This window comes from Mizuhopecten yessoensis, unplaced genomic scaffold (genome assembly GCF_002113885.1).
Source record: "Mizuhopecten yessoensis strain PY_sf001 unplaced genomic scaffold, ASM211388v2 scaffold523, whole genome shotgun sequence".
NCBI classification, from domain to species: domain Eukaryota; kingdom Metazoa; phylum Mollusca; class Bivalvia; order Pectinida; family Pectinidae; genus Mizuhopecten; species Mizuhopecten yessoensis.
Window position 1 is genome coordinate 1,432,813 of NW_018403589.1, and position 21,163 is coordinate 1,453,975.

The window sequence follows — 21,163 nt, forward strand, 5'->3', positions numbered from 1 at the left end:
CTAGAGAGAAGATATTGGTGGACGAGGACGAGGTAGAGGGACTAGAGAGAAGCAATAAGTGGACGAGGACGAGGTAGAGGGAACTAAAAGAAGATATCAGTGGACTAGAACAAGGAAGAGGGGACTAGAGAGAAGCAATTGGTGGACGAGGACGAGGTAGAAGGGACTAGAGAGAAGCAATAAGTGGACGAGGACGAGGTAGAGGGGGCTAGAGAGAAGATATTAGTGGACTAGAACGAGGTAGAGGGGACCAGAGAGAAGATATAAGTGGCCTAGAACGAGGTAGAGTGGACTAGAGAGAAGCAATTAGTGGACGAGGACGAGGTAGAGGGGACTAGAGAGAAGCAATAAGTGGACGAGGACGAGGTAGAGGGAACTAGAGAGAAGATATTAGTGGACTAGAACGAGGAAGAGGGGGCTAGAGAGAAGCAATTAGTGGACGAGGACGAGGTAGAGGGACTAGAGAGAAGCAATAAGCGGACGAGGACGCGGCAGAAGGGACTAGAGAAAAGATATTAATGGACTAGAACGAGGTATAGTGGACTAGAGAGAAGCAATTGGTGGACGAGGACGAGGTAGAGGGGACTAGAGAGAAGCAATTTGTGGACAAGAACGAGAAGAAGCGGTGGTAGGAAATGAGGTAAAGGGACTTGAAAAAAGGCAGGTGTAGGGCAACGAAGTAGAAGGTAGGTTTTACACTGTGATGACCATCTCAATCAAGCACAGATGCCGCGAGATTTGGATGAAGTTGGCAGGTTGTTGATGAGACTTGTGAAGGGGAATGTGTGTGTACGTTGCTGATGGTGGAAACAGAATCCAAATAATGCTTGTATGTAAATTATTCAAGGGAGGGGTGCTAACAGGATAAAATCAAACAAGGTGCTCGAGCAACTCCTTTGGATCAATGACCTTATACATTAGAACAACGACGTCGGAGAAAGAGGAGTTGACAATTCGAGATACTTACCAACGTAACGAAGAAATGGAACAGAATTAAAATCACAGCCTTTCAGTCACCATTGATAAATGACGATTGTTAATCTCAGTTGTTGGAAAGTTGTTTAAGGTCTCTGTATTAGTACGTAGTTATGGTGGAGAAAGTTCGATACTAGTTATACAGAGGATACAGTGGAGGAGTAAGGGGTGGAGGAATTAAAGTGGAGGAGTGGTAGAGGGAAAATGAGGACGGGAGGAGAAGGGAGGAGAGGAAGACGGGAGGGATGGTTAAGATGGAGGAGGAGGGGAAAGGGTGAATGAGGGATAGGGGATGGGGTGGGGTGGGTGTGCTTAGAAGAATACAAATTATTAGTCAGAAAAGATGTCGTTTTCAAATGATTGGCAAAACATTCAGTCGACTATTATCTTACATACCTATGGCATGCGCCCAACACAAATGTCAACAAGGATCACAATTAAATATTTGCATTATAGAAACACTCGATCCGAACCATTTCTACCGTCCAAAAATTAATTAAGATAATGTTTCCATGATAGTTATATATATCCTGCTGTTCGTTACCCTTTCCAAAAGTAAATTTCTTACACATTTGTTTTTCTTTTTGAGCAGTAATGCTGAATCAACTACAAGAGGACATAAATACTTATATGTATTGTAGTGCTGGTAGCAGTCTTGCTTGTGTGCAGGATTATAAAGAAATAAGGGGGATAGTTCAATCGATAAAATCACCTGTGGATGGTTATGCCTATACTGTCAACAGTCTACCACTGCATACAGCACATCCTTTATAATTTACGCAGTCCATTTGTTGACATTCAGAACGTTGAAAGCCTATTGATTTTTACAATCCTTGACATCCTTTTAACTCCGAGCCGTCTCAGACAATCTGTTTAATGGAATGTCGTAATGAACTACAGGTGTTTGTTTCCATTGCCCTCTGTCCGCTGGTGTTTTGATCTTTCTATCGGACTTAAGCAGTCTACTACTGAGGACTTCATAGCTATAGCTTCTTATTATGTTTAGGAGATGTGTGAGTGATGAGGTAAAAGTTTCTGATATTATCTGGTTATATTTTATTTTTTCCTTTAATTAAGTTGCAAAAATAAAAAATTAAATACAGAAGACATATGCAATTGATATGAGATTTGAAGAAATTAATCATCATCATTATCTAAAATAAGTCAGTACTATTGAACAAATTAAAGCGTTATCTAGCGTATACATGTACGTATCTGTTTGCATCATATACGAACTTTAAACACAATCTAGATGTCCTAAAATGTTTCAGACCTCTTGCAAAAATCATGCATTAATTTAGTTGATGACAAAAAATTAAAGTGACAACGGAATTAGATTAGATGAACTGCTAAGTCCGTGAAATAACATATATAAACTGTGGTTTATTAATTTCAAGTGTTTTGGGAATATATTTTAATTTATATTCTAAAATATGCAAGTTAAGTAAAAATCAACCAAAATAAAATCTGAAACGTTTAGACGGTTTTCGGTGTGGGCGTTTTTTTCTGAATGTTGGGCACTTGTAAAATCAACACCCCTCTACCTGATTTGAGTGCCTGTGAACCTAGCTAACCAACATATCTAAAAAAAACAAAAAGAAGTGCGCGCGCACACACGCACCTGTTTCCTGCTCTTCCGGTGCGGTGTGTAAACTGGACGTATATACATAATATATCATAATTGTTTGTAAACTTTAGAAGCTTAGTCGACGTAAAATATAACATGGTTTAATGAATATTAAGTGTAAGATTTTAAATTTTTTATTGAACAGAAATGCGAAAATATAGCAACAGGGCTATGATATGGTGATGTCAGTAAAAAGATCTGACTATTTTTGTTAGTTTCAGTTTACATCCCGTGATATCTACGAAAACTAGGTCAGCCAAAAAGGATTCGTCGTAAAAACATGATGGAGGAAACATCGTGTGAGTATCAACTTTAGACAAGGAATTTGATGTTGTTCGTGGATTAAACACCAGGAATTCGTCCCGGTAAGTTTAAAGAATCACCATAAAACCATATGGATCATGTTAGTATTGTGTTATAGCTCTTGATCAACTGTAAGTAAAGGACAACTACCACACATGAATCTACATGGTTTGTGCGTACGTTATTTATTCATTAGAAACAATACCATGGTTTCCCCTTGGCGACTCTTTTGTTATTATCATGGTCGTGCATGTTAGATATGCGGTCACTTTGCAGTGTTTATTTCTGAGAGGGAACGGTCGATGGCATAAAAGCCAAGCACCGGCAGGGTCAGAGGTCAAGGGCTCCCGCAGTACAAATAAACAACACAGGTCGGCGATAGCGACAGTCGGGCCTAGACCATGCATAGCTATGTCAATGAGTGCACTGTTTGCCTCGCGTTTGTTTGCGAAGGAGAGTTTTCATGTAAACAAGGTGCATGAACAGCCTTTTGTGCTGATAGTGGTACCGCCGGTAGATCTATATGTCTGCCCCTAATTAACAACTTAGAGGCTATACGCTATAATTAAGTTATAGGTTCCTATAATTATATAATTCGTCTGCTGGCCATGATAACCGAAATACTCTGTAGTAAAGCGGACGTAAAACCTATCAATCAATACAATATCAACATTAAATCATTAATGCGGCATTGTGGGCTGTCGAAGAAGTTTCTATGTCGCAAAAAGAAGCAACTAATGAGCTTCACAAGTTAGAAATTATATTATTAATTCACGAAACTATCTGGTAAATGTATTGTTGCTTATGCAAAATGATATGCTTGATTGGTGAAACTCAAACAGTTTCTCATCATGCTAGGATACACACATTACATGTACACACATTACATAGTATATACGTAATACCTTCTACTTCTAAATGGTACTGGTACCTAATGGATATAGCATTTCTTGTATGTTTAAATGCATAATTCTGTAAAGTGTCACTATGCTTGTAGTTACATATACAAATATGATAGGAATTGCATTACTATGAAAAACGAATTGAGCTGTCCCAATATAATGTATGCATAGAAAGGGAAATAAGCTGCTCCTCCTTTTTGGTATTTATTTCCTGCTTTGATGTCACATGTGTTTCCTCCAAGCAAGCTTTTTAAAAATAGCATATATTGCTGTGCAGCACACTTTTCATGCAACCACAACAACAGGGTCGTATCTGGTCGAAATTAAATGTAGTTTTCTTTTTGATCTTGGCCAAAAAAACCTACTGTATATATATATATATATATATATAGGGAGGCCTGTAGCTCAGGCTCTACACCTGATTATAAGGAGACTGAATAGAAGTGAATCTGTATCAAGTCATTGAAATAAAAAAAAAAGTTAGTTGTTGTGATAATACACTATTTTCACAACTGTTGACCCTGTTAAGGTTCTTCAAAGATGAAAATTCACCAGCAATAGCTATACTGTTCTTTTTAATTTAGGGCCTTATAAATAACCTTTTGTATGTTATGTAAATGTACATAGACTACAGGTAGTACAGACAGTTTTATATCAGGTAAAATCTATGTACGTGCACTAAGTGTAAGTTTTTGTGTTGGAAAGGGATTGATTTTCTGGGAAATCTATGTAAAGATAAACATTCATACATGTATAACGTAATCATTTTGTACATGTAATATCTATTGGCAGTATATATATATATATATACTGGGTAGCATGTTGTACAGTTTAGTTTATGTACATGTATTAGACATTTAGAAAATACATATATATATATATAGGTGTTCTATCCAATGCAAGCTATTCCATTTATATATATACATGTAAGTTGGTAACATTTCAATTACCAAGATATATAAAGGAAAAAATTAACAAAAAACTTTTTGAATAGAATTGTAAACGAAAGGTCAATCACATGTACAATAGGGCCTGTACAATGTGAGTAGGATATAGGACTGCTCAAACAACTCTTGACTGGTTTATAATAGGGCCTGTACAATGTGAGTAGGATATAGGACTACTAAAACAACTCTGATTGGTGTACACTAGGGCCTGTACAATGTGAGTAGGATATAGGACTGCTCAAACAACTCTTGACTGGTTTATAATAGGGCCTGTACAATGTGAGTAGGATATAGGACTACTAAAACAACTCTGATTGGTGTACACTAGGGCCTGTACAATGTGAGTAGGATATAGGACTGCTCAAACAACTCTTGACTGGTTTATAATAGGGCCTGTACAATGTGAGTAGGATATAGGACTACTCAAACAACTCTGATTGGTGTACACTAGGGCCTGTACAATGTGAGTAGGATATAGGACTGCTCAAACAACTCTGACTGGTGTACAATAGGGCCTGTACAATGTGAGTAGGATATAGGACTGCTCAAACAACTCTGACTGGTGTACAGAAGGGCCTGTACAATGTGAGTAGGATATAGGACTGCTCAAACAACTCTGACTGGTGTACAATAGGGCCTGTACAATGTGAGTAGGATATAGGACTGCTCAAACAACTCTGACTGGTGTACAGAAGGGCCTGTACAATGTGAGTAGGATATAGGACTGCTCAAACAACTCTGACTGGTGTACAATAGGGCCTGTACAATGTGAGTAGGATATAGGACTGCTCAAACAACTCTGACTGGTGTACAGAAGGGCCTGTACAATGTGAGTAGGATATAGGACTGCTCAAACAACTCTGACTGGTGTACAATAGGGCCTGTACAATGTGAGTAGGATATAGGACTGCTCAAACAACTCTGACTGGTGTACAGAAGGGCCTGTACAATGTGAGTAGGATATAGGACTGCTCAAACAACTCTGACTGGTGTACAATAGGGCCTGTACAATGTGAGTAGGATATAGGACTGCTCAAACAACTCTGACTGGTGTACAGAAGGGCCTGTACAATGTGAGTAGGATATAGGACTGCTCAAACAACTCTGACTGGTGTACAATAGGGCCTGTACAATGTGAGTAGGATATAGGACTGCTCAAACAACTCTGACTGGTGTACAGAAGGGCCTGTACAATGTGAGTAGGATATAGGACTGCTCAAACAACTCTGATTGGAAAACACATTTGTTGTATGTTTGCTACATTAATCATCTATAGCAACAGTTTGGTTTAACATTTTCATGTAGAACAGATTCATTGGAAGTGTCAATACATAGCTGTGTCATGAATCTGTTACAACGCTTTAAATCAATATCAATGCTACTTATAATTATGTACATTTCAAGTGGGATGTGTTTTTTTTGTTCTGTTATAGCCATAGAGGGAAAATATCAAAATTGATTTTTTTCTGCTGTTTCTTATGTATCCATCTTTTTTTTTATTTGCATCTAATATCAAGGTACAATGTGCACTGTAAATAAGATTTAGTAAACAAGTGAATTTGAAGACTTTTGAATAGTATATATGTATATATATAAAAAAATGACATTAGAAATTTTAATTAAGAATGAGTAATTATATAATATAATATAATCCCAGTTTGGATTCACACAATACATTATACGCTAACCTCATTCTAAAGACCCTAACCCCATCTCCTTTACGTCGTCAAAAAACATTAAAAACTTTCTCTGTGACTACTTCGATTTCCTTGTACTCTTTTTGTGCAGTGTTACGATTAATATACATGTACAGTTACAGCTGCCATAGACTTTAGATTTCATGCACCATATATATATATATATACATGTATACATCTCATAGAACTATTTTCTTTGGTAGACAATAGCTATGGGTCTCTAATTAAGATGTATATATATTTCTTATGAGCCATACATGCATGCAAGTCCAAACTCTGGTTATAATTACAGTGTAAAAATACAATATGTATACGTACTATCTGATCACAAACCTATTTTCTTTGATCAACAAAATAATAGGTCTATATATATATATATATACCTATATATAAGATGTCTATTTCTTATGGACCATAAGTCCAAACTCTGATTACAGTGTAAACATAAATATACATTGATGGTTTTGTGTTATGTCCTATACTCTGACCTAGATGTGGGTATCATCGGATATCCTACTCAGACCAACATGTACAAGTATATCCTGTGTAACAATCCAGCTCTCGAGCTGTCCTCTCAGGGTACTCATACACTTCATTCAGCAAATGAGTTGCTGACACTTAAGTTGTCAGTCTTCTTCCTATTATCATGAATGGGATTGTGATCATTGTATATTGTGTATGGAGTCTTTTGAATGTATTTTCTTGTCAGCATAAACTCTGGTATACTATAGCTCTAAAGTTAAACAATAGATTTACCAAAAGTGAATTTGGGGAATCGTATGAGGTTATCATTGTCAGTAAAATTAGAGATATGTACTTCACTGGTATTATGTACATACAACTGTATATGTGTATAATCAATATGCAGTACATTTTGTAATTCATATTCTGATACATGTATGTACATACTAATAATTACAAGAGGATTTGTTTTGCCTAATTGTACGCATGTACATCTTAAACAAGACAGCTTTTCTAGCAAAAGAGTGCTATATTTTTACTAAAATGAAGAAAAAGATTAGGACGATCTTCCCAATTTTAATAAAATATTGGTGTATTTTCCCTTTTCATGTTCAGAGGCAGCTATAAAAATTAGGTAGAAAAAATACTGTCACGTACTGATCATGAGGACTTAATGTACTTGGATCTAGAATTAGAATAACACTTTATAATCACCTGATCACGGAAATAGACACAGTAGAATCAAAGTGCCATCTTAAGTTTTAAGTGTTAAATCACATTTCAGCTGTTTAGTCACTTAATGTTCATATATCAAAAGAAGTCTGAATTTATTTTCACACATATAAGGTTCATGCTCTTTCTTTGTTCATTTATTCAATTTGGCTCCCTATATATATACATGCATGTCAAGTTGAAACAAATTAAGTGTTGAGCTTGTGAGCATCTCAGTCAATGGTTGTACGTTAAGCTTGTGTGCCTCTCAGGCTCTGCCTAGAGCTTGTGGGTCTCTCTGCAGTCTCTGCCTTGAGCTTGTGGGCCTCTCAGTCTCTGCCTTGAGCTTGTGGGCATCTCAGTCGACTCAACCTTGAGCTTGTGGGCCTCTTAGTCTCTGCCTTGAGCTTGAAGACATCTGATCAGTCTCTGTCTTGAGGTTGTGTGCCTCTCAGAGTCGGCCTTGAGCTTGTGGGCCTCACAGACTCTGCCTTGAGCTTGTGGGCCTCTCAGACTCTGCCATGAGCTTGTGTGCCCCTCAGAGTCGGCCTTGAGCTTGTGGGCCTCACAGACTCTGCCTTGAGCTTGTGGGCCTCTCAGACTCTGCCTTGAGCTTGTGGACCTCTCATTCTCTGCCTTGAGCTTGTGTGCCTCTCAGAGTCGGCCTTGAGCTTGTGGGCCTCACAGACTCTGCCTTGAGCTTGTGGGCCTCTCAGTCTCTGCCTTGAGCTTGTGGGCATCTCAGATTTTAAGAACATTGCGTGATCAGAACAGAACTACCAGTATATCAAGTCTAGTGTTGAGATATATAACTCCTGTTATTATTGAAGATGTTGTCAATCGGTCAATAGCAGCTTTTATATATTATTGACATCAAAGCAGACATAATACTACTTTATGTTATCAAACATCTGTGGAAATGGACTGTACAAAAACAGACAGTGCTAATGCTGAAATTGCTCTGAGCTGACTGATCATGAAGACTATCAATAGGGTTATCCCTTTAGCTGAATGACCATTGGTCAACCAGGTCACGTGATGTGACATACTGCTCAAGCCTCACCAAATATATGACAGCAGAGATCGACTGATTAATGTTGTGTATAAACAATTATTTATGTAAACAAATAAACATTTTATACACAACAAAACCTAGAATAAAAGTTTAAAAATTTACTGAGTCAAAAGTAACTTGTTCAAGTTATATTAATGATCTTTTGGCATTCTTAATTAGGGGCTGTTCTGTTACTTCATCTAAGCATTTCAAAATTTCGTTTTTTTAAACGGTGCATAAACACAGCAGCCTGCCATTTGTGGATCAGGGCAAACTTGTTGTAAGAACTTTGTGATGTAAGTAAAAACTGGAAACCGTACAAAACAGAGAGAAAACAAAAACAGACAGTGCTGATCATGCTGATCATGATCATGCTGAAACTGTTCTGAGCCGACTGAAGACGTTATCAATATTATTGGGTTATCCCTTTAGCTGTATATTATATATGAAGACTTTGTGTATCGTTTAAACCTTTCACCCCTTTGCAATTTTAGTAGAGCCTACCTTGAAATGATTTGGATGAGTCCACTATGGTCTACAGTGGTGAAAGGGTTAAATATATATGAAGATATAAAAAATCAACACGACAATATATACAAAATCAACTGATTATTGGTTAACATTTTCAAGCCTTACAGCTATATGTTCAGGCAAATACTTTTAATATCTTGGCTGTTATATGACAACATTATGACATGAAATTCAATCTATAGAAAGCTTGAAAATATTAGCAATAATCAACTACATTTTCTGTGCTGATTTTGTAGGTCGTCTTTGTATTTAAACAATACACAATTAAAGTCTTCATGAAATTGAACTATATATTTATGACCTTATATATATTTGGTGTAGAAGACATACATTTGTATACAAAAACCATTTGTATACAAAAACCATTTGTATACAAAAACCTTTAACAAACAAACACAGTGTAACTGGAATGATATATATATAGTTATTATATGTCTAAGTAAGAATTGACCATATGGACGTGGTATTTAAAGTTATCTACATATACAAAACATATCTATGAAACATATATACATGTAAATATGATGTTCATGTAAATACAATGTACATGTATCAGGATATATACATTTTGTATATACATGTAAATACAATGTACATGTATCAGGATATATACATTTTGTATATACATGTAAATACAATGTACATGTATCAGGATATATAATACATGTAAATACAATGTACATGTATCAGGATATATATAGACATGTAAATACAATGTACATGTAGCAGGATATATATATACATGTAAATACAATGTACATGTATCAGGATATATACATTTTGTATATACATGTAAATACAATGTACATGTATCAGGATATATAATACATGTAAATACAATGTACATGTATCAGGATATATATAGACATGTAAATACAATGTACATGTAGCAGGATATATATATACATGTAAATACAATGTACATGTATCAGGATATATACATTTTGTATATACATGTAAATACAATGTACATGTATCAGGATATATAATACATGTAAATACAATGTACATGTATCAGGATATATATAGACATGTAAATACAATGTACATGTAGCAGGATATATATCGTGATCTCTGATTGGTCCTATATCTTATTTTACAGATGTTTAAACACTGACCATGGGGGTAGCTGACCATTATTGGGGCGTCCTCCTAACCCTGAGTTACTGTGTAAGTATCAATAGGACAATCGTGTCTGATCACTACATTATACATTTACTTACAGAAGTCGCCAGCATTTGCCGGATGTTGACAGCAGATGACGTAAACAAAACAGCACGCGGTAAAAGGAGCGTGAAAAAATTTGACCGGTCAAAGTTCATCTTCACTACCAATCAAAACTACGGAAGGTCATATACCACGTGTGGTGTATCACTAATATTTATTCAACAGTCTGCATGTTTATACAATGATCTGAGAGTGGAATAACACAGCATATTGTGGTAGAATTATGGATTATTTATAACTTGTGCTGTATCCAGTGTAACACTTTGTTGTAGCTGATATTACCGGTAGCCGGTTCCTCTAGTGATATAGTGCTGACCAGTACCTACCAGAGAGGCACCAAGATATGTAAACCTGTCTTCAACTGTCACCAAGGTAAGTACATAAGTATACACATCAATATCATGTACATTAGCTCACCTGGCACAAAGTGCCTGTGAGCTGATGGTATGGTTCAGTGTCTGTCTCACCTCTGACCTACCACAAAGTGCCTGTGAGCTGATGGGATGGTTCAGTATCTGTCTCACCTCTGACCTAACACCAAGTGCCTGTGAGCTGATGGTATCGTTCAGTATCTGTCTCACCTCTGACCTAACACGAAGGGCCTGTGAGCTGCTGGTATGGTTCAGTATCTGTCTCTCCTCTGACCTAACACAAAGTGCCTGTGCGATGATGGCATGGTTCAGTGTCTGTCTCACCTCTGAACTAACACGAAGTGCCTGTGAGCTGAGGGTATGGTTCAGTATCTGTCTCACCCCTGACCTAACACAAAGTGCCTGTGAGCTTATGGTATGGTTAAGTGTCCGTCTCACCTCTGACCTAACACAAAATGCCTGTGAGCTGATGGTATGGTTAAGTATCTGTCTCACCTCTGACCTAACACAAAGAGCCTGTGAGCTGATGGTATGGTTAAGTGTCTGTCTCTCCTCTGACCTAACACAAAGTGCCTGTGAGCTGATGGTATGGTTCAGTATCTGTCTCACCTATGACCTAACACAAAGTGCCAGCTGTGAGCTGATGGTATTGTTCAGTGTCTGTCTCACCTCTGACCTAACACGAAGTGCCTGTGAGCTGATGGTATGGTTCAGTATCTGTCTCACCTCTGACCTAACACAAAGTGCCTGTGAGCTGATGGTATGGTTCAGTGTCTCTCTCACCTCTGACCTAACACGAAGTGCCAGTGAGTTTAAGGTATGGTTCAAAGCCTTTCAGGATTTTAATTGATCTTCTTTGCTTTTTATACGCCCGTCGAAGACGGGGACGTATTATGCTATCACGTGAGCGTAACTTCAAACTTCACAACAAGGTTAATTACCATGAAAGCTCGGACAAGTTCGATAACCGCCATTATCCGACCATAATTTGTGGAGTTATGCCCCTTTATGGACTTGCCGAAACAGTGTCCGCTCGATATCTTGAGTAATTATTAACGGATTAACTTCAAACTTCACAGCAAGGTTAATTACCATAAATGCTCGGAGAAGTTCGATAACCGCCATTATCCGACCATAATTTGTGGAGTTATGCCCCTTTATGGACTTGCCGAAACAGTGTCCGCTCGATATCTCGAGTAATTATTAACGGATTAACTTCAAACTTCACAACAAGGTTAATTACCATGAAACCTCGGAGAAGTTCGATAACCGCCATTATCCGACCGTAATTATTGGAGTTATTCCCCTTGGTTTCATTAATGCGATGCATGTGTTCCATGATGTTGAATTGCACTCATTGATCTACCAGTTATGTTGAATGATTTCTCTTTCAATATCAATTACTCACAAATACTTCATATATTTCATTCATACAAACAACTGCTCATTCAATGTGTGACGGGCGTATTATATACCGCTCGCAGTAACCTTGTTTGGATTTAAGATGCAACATCTTAAATCCAAAAACGCAAAGAAGATCAATTCTAGCAGAAAACAATTTATGTCAAATTTACCTTATAAATGCTTCTCACAAGAAGAAATCATACAATCATTAAATCAAAATAGTAGGAAGAAAAGAGAAAAGTAGTGCAAGACAATTTTAAGAAGTTTATAGAACATGACAATTTCTAAAACACCCCGGAAAACCACAGTACATAACAGTATATAATGACACTCAGGTTCTTTACTGTATTGCTTTCCGAGGGGTGGAAATATGCAATATCGCCATCTCATGAATGTGATTTTTATTTTATTATACCGAGTGTCATGTTTAGGTGTTTCACTACTTCACTATTTTTAAAGGTCCTTATGTTGATTTGACATAAACCAAGACTTCATCTCAACAGTTGTCGAATGAACCAACCATGAATGTGATTTGATAACACCCTGGCACTGGGACGAACCGTGCACGCATACGTTTGGCGCATGTGATATTTTTTAGAATGTCACCCTGTCTTCTTTATCTTTGTAAAACGAGCAAGTAACATTGAAAATGTTCACATCTTTCTCAACCAATCAGATTACAAGATTTTAACAGAAGATATGATAATACATAATGCTATACGAATCCTGAACATTTTGTATAAGATATGCTATACCAATCCTGAACATTTTATATAACATAATGCTATACCAATCCTCAACATTTTATATACTACATAATGCTATATGAATCCTTAACATTTTGTATAAGATATGCTTTACGAATCCTTAACATTTTGTATAACATAATGCTATACGAATCCTTAACATTTTGTATAACATAATGGTATACGAATCCTTAACATTTTGTATAAGATATGCTATACAAATCCTTAACATTTTATAGAACATAATGCTGTATCAATCCTGAACATTTTGTATAACATATATATTTTATACCAATCCTGAACATTTTGTATAAGATATGCTATACTAATCCTGAACATTTTGTATAAGATATGCTATACCAATCCTGAACATTTTGTATAAGATATGCTATACCAATCCTCAACATTTTGTATAACATAATGCTATACCAATCCTCAACATTTTATTAGCCCACCATCATCTGATGGTGGGCTATTCAAATCACCCTGTGTCCGTCGTCCGTCCGTCGTCCGTCCTTAAACAATTCTTGGTATCGCTATTTCTCAAGAAGTACCAGAGGGATCATTCTCAAATATTATATGTAGGTTACCCATGGTCCATAGCTGTGCAGGGCAACTTTTGAGACTGATCGAATAAACAACATGGCCGACAGGCAGCCATCTTGGATTTTGATAATGAAAGTTTGTTATCGCTATTTCTCAAGATGTACCAAAGGGGGCCTTTCTCAAATATTATATGTAGGTTCCCCTTGGTCCTTAGCTGTGCAGGGCAACTTTTGAGACTGATCGGATAAATAACATGGCCGACAGGCAGCCATCTTGGATTTTGATAGTGAAAGTTTGTTATCGCTATTTCTCAAGAAGTACCAGAGGGATCTTTCTCAAATTTTATATGTAGGTTCCCCTTGGTCCTTAGCTGTGCAGGGCAACTTTTGAGACTGATCGGATAAACAACATGGCCGACAGGCAGCCATCTTGGATTTTGATAGTGAAAGTTTGTTATCGCTATTTCTCAAGAAGTACCAGAGGGATCTTTCTCAAATTTTATATGTAGGTTCCCCTTGGTCCTTAGCTGTGCAGGGCAACTTTTGAGACTGATCGGATAAACAACATGGCCGACAGGCAGCCATCTTGGATTTTGATAGTGAAAGTTTGTTATCGCTATTTCTCAAGAAGTACCAGAGGGATCTTTCTCAAATTTTATATGTAGGTTCCCCTTGGTCCTTAGCTGTGCAGGGCAACTTTTGAGATTGATCGGATAAACAACATGGCCGACAGGTAGCCATCTTGGATTTTGATAGTGTGGGTTTGTTACCGCTATTTCTCCGGAAGAACTAGAGGGATCTTTCTTAAATTTTATATGTAGGTTCCCCTTGGTCCTAGCTGTGCAGGGCAATTTTAGAGACTGATCGGATAAACAACATGGCCGACAGGCAGCCATCTTGGATTTTGATAGTGAAAGTTTGTTATCGCTATTTCTCAGGAAGTACGGGAGGGATCTTTCTCAAATTTTAAATGTAGGTTCCCCTTGATCCCTCGTTGTGTATGTTATATTTTGAGACTGATCATAAAAACAAAATGGATTAAAAGAAGAACTAAACAGATCTTTCTCATATTGCAATGATCGATTCTATTTCTTTCACATTAAGTACTGTACTAGTAAATATGTGAAATGACAAACTCACTTTGAAGGTTGGCTTTCATACACATCAGTATTAAGTTTAGATCAAAAGTTACCTCAAGGTGCATTTACTGTTAACATGACTCGATCAAACAGATTAGAGGAAAAAAGAGAAAAGATCAAACTGACAAAGAACTAATGAAGATGGTACAAAGGTGGGCGCTAAGATCCCTCTGGGATCTCTTGTATAACATAACGCTTTACGAATCCTGAACATTTTGTATAACATATTGCTATAAGAATCCTCAATGTTTATTATTACCTATTCGAAGATTTAATGTGAATTTTTAATTAAACAGGGCAGCAGATCAAGGAATGTGCTAGTAGTATGTTGCATGAAACCTGTGAGGAGTGTCCAGCTGGGCTGGTCCAACCAGACCTCATATCATCCGTCCTAAAACTCGAGAGTCATCGTAAGTGTTTCCAGCTACAGGAGGCAAGGTGCTCCACTAGAGGTGAGTTATTCTTTGATTAAATATGTGCTCAATTAGTTTAATTGCTTCTGAAATATGCATCTTCTGTAGCATCCTGAGTCTGCCCCCCAGAAGCCTCCTCTGTATCAGCTCACCATTGTAGCCTACTCGTGTCGTCTATTGTAACCCTAGCATATTCTTCTGAAGTAGGCATTCCTCTGTAGTGACCTAGCCAGATCTTACTTCTGAAGTAGGCATTCCTCTGTAGTGACCTATCCAGATCTTACTTCTGAAGTAGGCATTCCTCTGTAGTGACCTAGCCAGATCTTACTTCTGAAGTAGGCATTCCTCTGTAGTGACCTAGCCAGATCTTACTTCTGAAGTAGGCATTCCTCTGTAGTGACCTAGCCAGATCTTACTTCTGAAGTAGGCATTCCTCTGTAGTGACCTAGCCAGATCTTACTTCTGAAGTAGGCATTCCTCTGTAGTGACCTAGCCAGATCTTACTTCTGAAGTAGGCATTCCTCTGTAGTGACCTAGCCAGATCTTACTTCTGAAGTAGGCATTCCTCTGTAGTGACCTAGCCAGATCTTACTTCTGAAGTAGGCATTCCTCTGTAGTGACCTAGCCAGATCTTACTTCTGAAGTAGGCATTCCTCTGTAGTGACCTAGCCAGATCTTACTTCTGAAGTAGGCATTCCTCTGTAGTGACCTAGCCAGATCTTACTTCTGAAGTAGGCATTCCTCTGTAGTGACCTAGCCAGATCTTACTTCTGAAGTAGGCATTCCTCTGTAGTGACCTAGCCAGATCTTACTTCTGAAGTAGGCATTCCTCTGTAGTGACCTAGCCAGATCTTACTTCTGAAGTAGGCATTCCTCTGTAGTGACCTAGCCAGATCTTACTTCTGAAGTAGGCATTCCTCTGTAGTGACCTAGCCAGATCTTACTTCTGAAGTAGGCATTCCTCTGTAGTGACCTAGCCAGATCTTACTTCTGAAGTAGGCATTCCTCTGTAGTGACCTAGCCAGATCTTACTTCTGAAGTAGGCATTCCTCTGTAGTGACCTAGCCAGATCTTACTTCTGAAGTAGGCATTCCTCTGTAGTGACCTAGCTAGCCAGATCTTACTTCTGAAGTAGGCATTCCTCTGTAGTGACCTAGCCAGATCTTACTTCTGAAGTAGGCATTCCTCTGTAGTGACCTAGCCAGATCTTACTTCTGAAGTAGGCATTCCTCTGTAGTGACCTAGCCAGATCTTACTTCTGAAGTAGGCATTCCTCTGTAGTGACCTAGCCAGATCTTACTTCTGAAGTAGGCATTCCTCTGTAGTGACCTAGCCAGATCTTACTTCTGAAGTAGGCATTCCTCTGTAGTGACCTAGCCAGATCTTACTTCTGAAGTAGGCATTCCTCTGTAGTGACCTAGCCAGATCTTACTTCTGAAGTAGGCATTCCTCTGTAGTGACCTAGCCAGATCTTACTTCTGAAGTAGGCATTCCTCTGTAGTGACCTAGCCAGATCTTACTTCTGAAGTAGGCATTCCTCTGTAGTGACCTAGCCAGATCTTACTTCTGAAGTAGGCATTCATAGTCACCTAGCCAGATCTTTCTTCTGAAGTAGGCATTCATCTGTAGTGACCTAGCTAGCCAGATCTTACTTCTGAAGTAGGCAATCCTCTGTAGTGACCTAGCTAGCCAGATCTTACTTCTGAAGTAGGCATTCCTCTGTAGTGACCTAGCCAGATCTTACTTCTGAAGTAGGCATTCCTCTGTAGTGACCTAGCCAGATCTTACTTCTGAAGTAGGCATTCCTCTGTAGTGACCTAGCCAGATCTTACTTCTGAAGTAGGCATTCATCTGTAGTGACCTAGCTAGATCTTACTTCTGAAGTAGGCATTCCTCTGTAGTGACCTGGCCAGATCTTCTGAAGTAGGCATTCCTCTGTAGTGACCTAGCCAGATCTTACTTCTGATGTACCCATCCTCGTCAACAACCCTAGTAACAATTGAAGATCTTTCTTCTGAAGTACAGGTGTGGGATTGTACAATGTTAAATGATTTACAGTGTGGGCACGGTGTGTGCATGATGTGCGAACAATACAGGCATTGTGAATTGAATATAATCTTCATTATTTTGATGAGAAATTAGTATAAACAGTGAACATTATTGCATTCGAGCCTTCTGGAATTTTTTCATTGTGTTGTATTGATATAACAATTGTATAAAATTGCATGGTTATGCGGACAGAAGCGCACAACTGGGTGAATGGTTGATAAATAGCACAATTGTGCACACCATGTGTGGACGATGTGCGGATAGTGTGTGCACAATGTATGCCAGCTATGCGCACACTATTTTCTGTGCATTGTACGGTCACACAGCTGTAAATGTCCTCTGTAGAGACTTTAGCTATTTTTCACCTCAGAAATAATCATTTTCTGTAAGGACAGTAACCTTACTCATACATCTGAAGTAAGTGTTGTCTGTAAGTGCTGTATTCTATATATGTACATTTTGTATTCATACTTCTGAAGTAAGTGTTGTCTGTAAGTGCTGTATCCTATATATGTACATTTTTCTATTCATACTTCTGAAGTAAGTGTTGTCTGTAAGTGCTGTATCCTATATATGTATTCATACTTCTGAGGTAAGTGTTGTCTGTAAGTGCTGTATCCTATATATGTATTCATACTTCTGAGGTAAGTGTTGTCTGTAAGTGCTGTATCCTATATATGTATTCATACTTCTGAGGTAAGTGTTGTCTGTAAGTGCTGTATCCTATATATGTATTCATACTTCTGAGGTAAGTGTTGTCTGGATGTACTAGTACTGTATCCTATATATATATATGTATTCATACTTCTGAAGTAAGCCTCTTCTGTAGTGACCTAGCCAACTTGTACTCTTCAAACTATGCATGCTCTGTAGCTATTTTAACCAGCTCTTACTTCTGGAGTAAGTAGCTTCTGTATCTGTCTCTGAAATCACAAGGTTTGGTTTTGCCTTGTCCACTACATGTTCTTGTTGGATTAAAATGCTGATGAAGTATATAAATTAGTTAGTCCCCCACCAGGAACCGGGGGGGGGGGGGGACAATAGTTTTGCGTCTTGTCCGTCTTTCCGCTATCTTGTCCGGGCTATATATCTTCTACACTACTTATCACTGGAACTTCATACTTGGGCTACAGGTTCACCTTAGTGAGGCGGTGTGGCATGTATCAAAAGTAGGTCACTGTGACCTATATTTTGGCCTTTGACCTACATCAAAGAAAAAGTTTGTCTGGGCTCTATCTCCTACAATACTAGTCAGTGGAACTTCATACTTGATGTATGGGTTCACCTTGGTGAGGCGGTGGGTCGTATATCAAAGTAGGTCACTCTGTTTTTGACCTTTGACCTGCATCAAAGAAAAGGTTTGTCTAGGCTCTATCTCCTCCACTGCTAGTTACTGGATCTTCTTGCTTGGGGCATGGGCTCACTTGCATTGAAGAAGAAGCATACATAGTGTCACCAGATGCAATTTAATAGTAAAATGGTACCACTAACCAGTAAACATCCACCAGATTTATTTCTAATAGTAGCACTGACACTATTCCTTATTGAATACGGTGGGTCTGTCAAACATTCATATTTAGAATTAGTTCCTGCACGAATTTATCATCTGCGCATTTCACATTCGGTGGGGGACTATAATTCGCCGAATTGTCTTATGATTTGTAATGCATTTATAACATATTTTTCTTTTAGACACAGTACCAGCACGGGAGAAAGATGGAAAAATATTTTGTGCCAAGTACTGCAAGTGTGACATCACTAAATGTTTCTTTGGGGAAACATCGTGTGGGTGTGATAAAAAGAAAGATGGATGTCCACCAAACTACCAGCTCAACGGGATAACAGGCGGTAAGTCACTGACGAGTCTATCACTATCATTTGGTGGTGCAAAAACCAGGTTTACCATCGCCATTGTTGGTAACATGATATGGAAATAATCTCTATTGTATTTAGTATAAATACAGCACAAACTTTTAGGAACACTCTTAAACATGGTATATATACACAAATATTTGTTTTCCTATTTCAAGGGCAATAAATATTTGATTATACAAACTTAGAACAATAACAAAACAGGTAAGATTATTAGGACTTCTTACAGCCAACATTTGCTGTCTGGAACACGTAAGGGTTTAGAAATCTCCCAAATGGATACTCAACAGGAAAAAAGAAGGTGTGAGGGAGACTCAATGTTTTGTCTCCTGTTCATGTGATGTGTTTTGTTTTGCATTAGGTAAACCAGGGTAATATTAAAATGTATTATGATAAGATGTCAATTCATTTTTGAATCTGTATATATATATTACTGGTTACTTGAGAAGTCTCATAAAGCAATTAATAGAAGAATAATTCTAAAATTTACAGAATGTATGAGAGAACAAAATCATTTGATTCAAAATACACTAATTGTGACAGGGCCTGTTTACATTTGTGAATGTCAGAAAAATTGTCCTGAGGTTAGTTACCTCAATGTTAATACCCATATAAATAACTCCAACTGTATCTCTTAACCCTTTCACCACTGTAGACCATAATGGACTCATCCATATAAATGCATGGTAGAGTCTACTAAAGTTACATAGGGGTGAAAGGGTTAACTGTCTAGTTGGACCAGTAATTATTTACTTTGTTCGGAATCGGATGATCATGTTGAAACTATTTTACCTATTTTGTTTTGCAGATTGTGAGCCTTGTCCCGACTTGACTTACAAACACGGTGACAAATGTGGCCCGTGTGAGTACAATGAAACAGCCTTCAAGTAAGTGTATTTTATAAGATGATTCTTTACAATCTTTATATTGCTGGTAGTAATAGCTCTGTAGAAAGATAGTATAAGTCAGATACTGTGTAACTGGTAGAATTGATGTTGGTGTATCACTGTGTCAAGTATGATAAAATATTTATATATGGAACATTGAAGTGAAAAAGAGCAGAAATACAATAAAAATGAAAGTTCCCCATTCTGCAGTGTGCTTTGTTTAATCTAGCGAGGAATAAAAAACAGAATTTTTAATTTTGTAATGATATTCCTCCTGTCATCACTTGATTTAAATTTTGTAAAAATTTGATCCTTGATTAAGAATTTATTTTGTGTTGCAGTATCACTATGAATAATACCACAACTGTTACTGAAACGACTCCAAAACCTGCAACACCGGAACCAACAACACCTAAGGTCAAACCAACAAGTAGGTATATTAATTTAGCTCTGTTACCCACTGCATGATTGTAAGAGGTGATTAATGTGGGAACCCCCTGCAGAATTGGGAACTTGTGTTTGTGCCATCTATTTGAGGATATAAAAGCGACCAAAATAAATCTGGAATGTTTGGGAACTTATCTCTACTTCTAACTTCCTTTTGTTCCCTAATGCCTTGAATGTTGAATGTTCTCCCAGGTGAGGAAGGCAGTGGGTTCTGTTCAAAGGCTGGGATATACCAAAGTCCTTAAAAGTGGTAGTTATTCCCTTCTTAACATTTATCATTGGGGGGTAATGACAACGACTGGTTCACCACTGGTTGTCAGTATAATGTGACGGGGCAGAATGCAGTGCTGGGTCTCTTTGGCATGATATTTCAGTGAGATAGCACTTTAAAGTCGGCATCAGATCATGATCCGCGCTATCACAAGGAGGCGAATATGCCAACAAGCTGCCACCAGCACACCTACACAGGCATGCATACATAGCAGGTGATAGGACGTCAAACCCTCTAAACCAACATTGTACGCCCAAGTGTGCCAAATGGGACCAAATGGTTATTGCAAGTTTGTGAAAGTTTGACCAACATCATAGCTTGGCCACAGTTCTTTGATGCATGCCAAAAACAAATTCTGGACTTGCTTTTGATTTGTTTTATAAGGAAGGCAATACAGGTAACACTCATCCTGGTCAGAAATGTGAATTTTTCAGATTAATGGCCAGTTCATTTGATGCTGTGGAAATAATTATGTTTGAACAACAAGAATGAATGTTTCAATTTTTCCAGATGAATGGAATTTGAATTAATGAGGATCAAGCTGAATAACCTCATAATATGTGATACAGGTAATTTTGTGTTG

General features: G+C 37.9%; 1 protein-coding gene across 1 annotated transcript in view; it reads left to right on the top strand.

Annotated features, from left to right (window-relative positions):
- The first annotated feature begins 2,651 nt into the window (after nt 1-2,651).
- The window catches only part of LOC110450495, a 34,427-nt gene continuing 15,915 nt past the window's right edge, over nt 2,652-21,163 (top strand). The window contains exons 1-7 of the mRNA XM_021498051.1: nt 2,652-2,967; nt 10,312-10,379; nt 10,709-10,808; nt 14,938-15,093; nt 18,796-18,951; nt 19,784-19,862; nt 20,204-20,292. Of these exons, the coding sequence (XP_021353726.1) occupies nt 10,329-10,379; nt 10,709-10,808; nt 14,938-15,093; nt 18,796-18,951; nt 19,784-19,862; nt 20,204-20,292 (631 nt within the window). The 5' untranslated portion in view covers nt 2,652-2,967; nt 10,312-10,328. The remainder of the gene's footprint in view (nt 2,968-10,311; nt 10,380-10,708; nt 10,809-14,937; nt 15,094-18,795; nt 18,952-19,783; nt 19,863-20,203; nt 20,293-21,163) is intronic.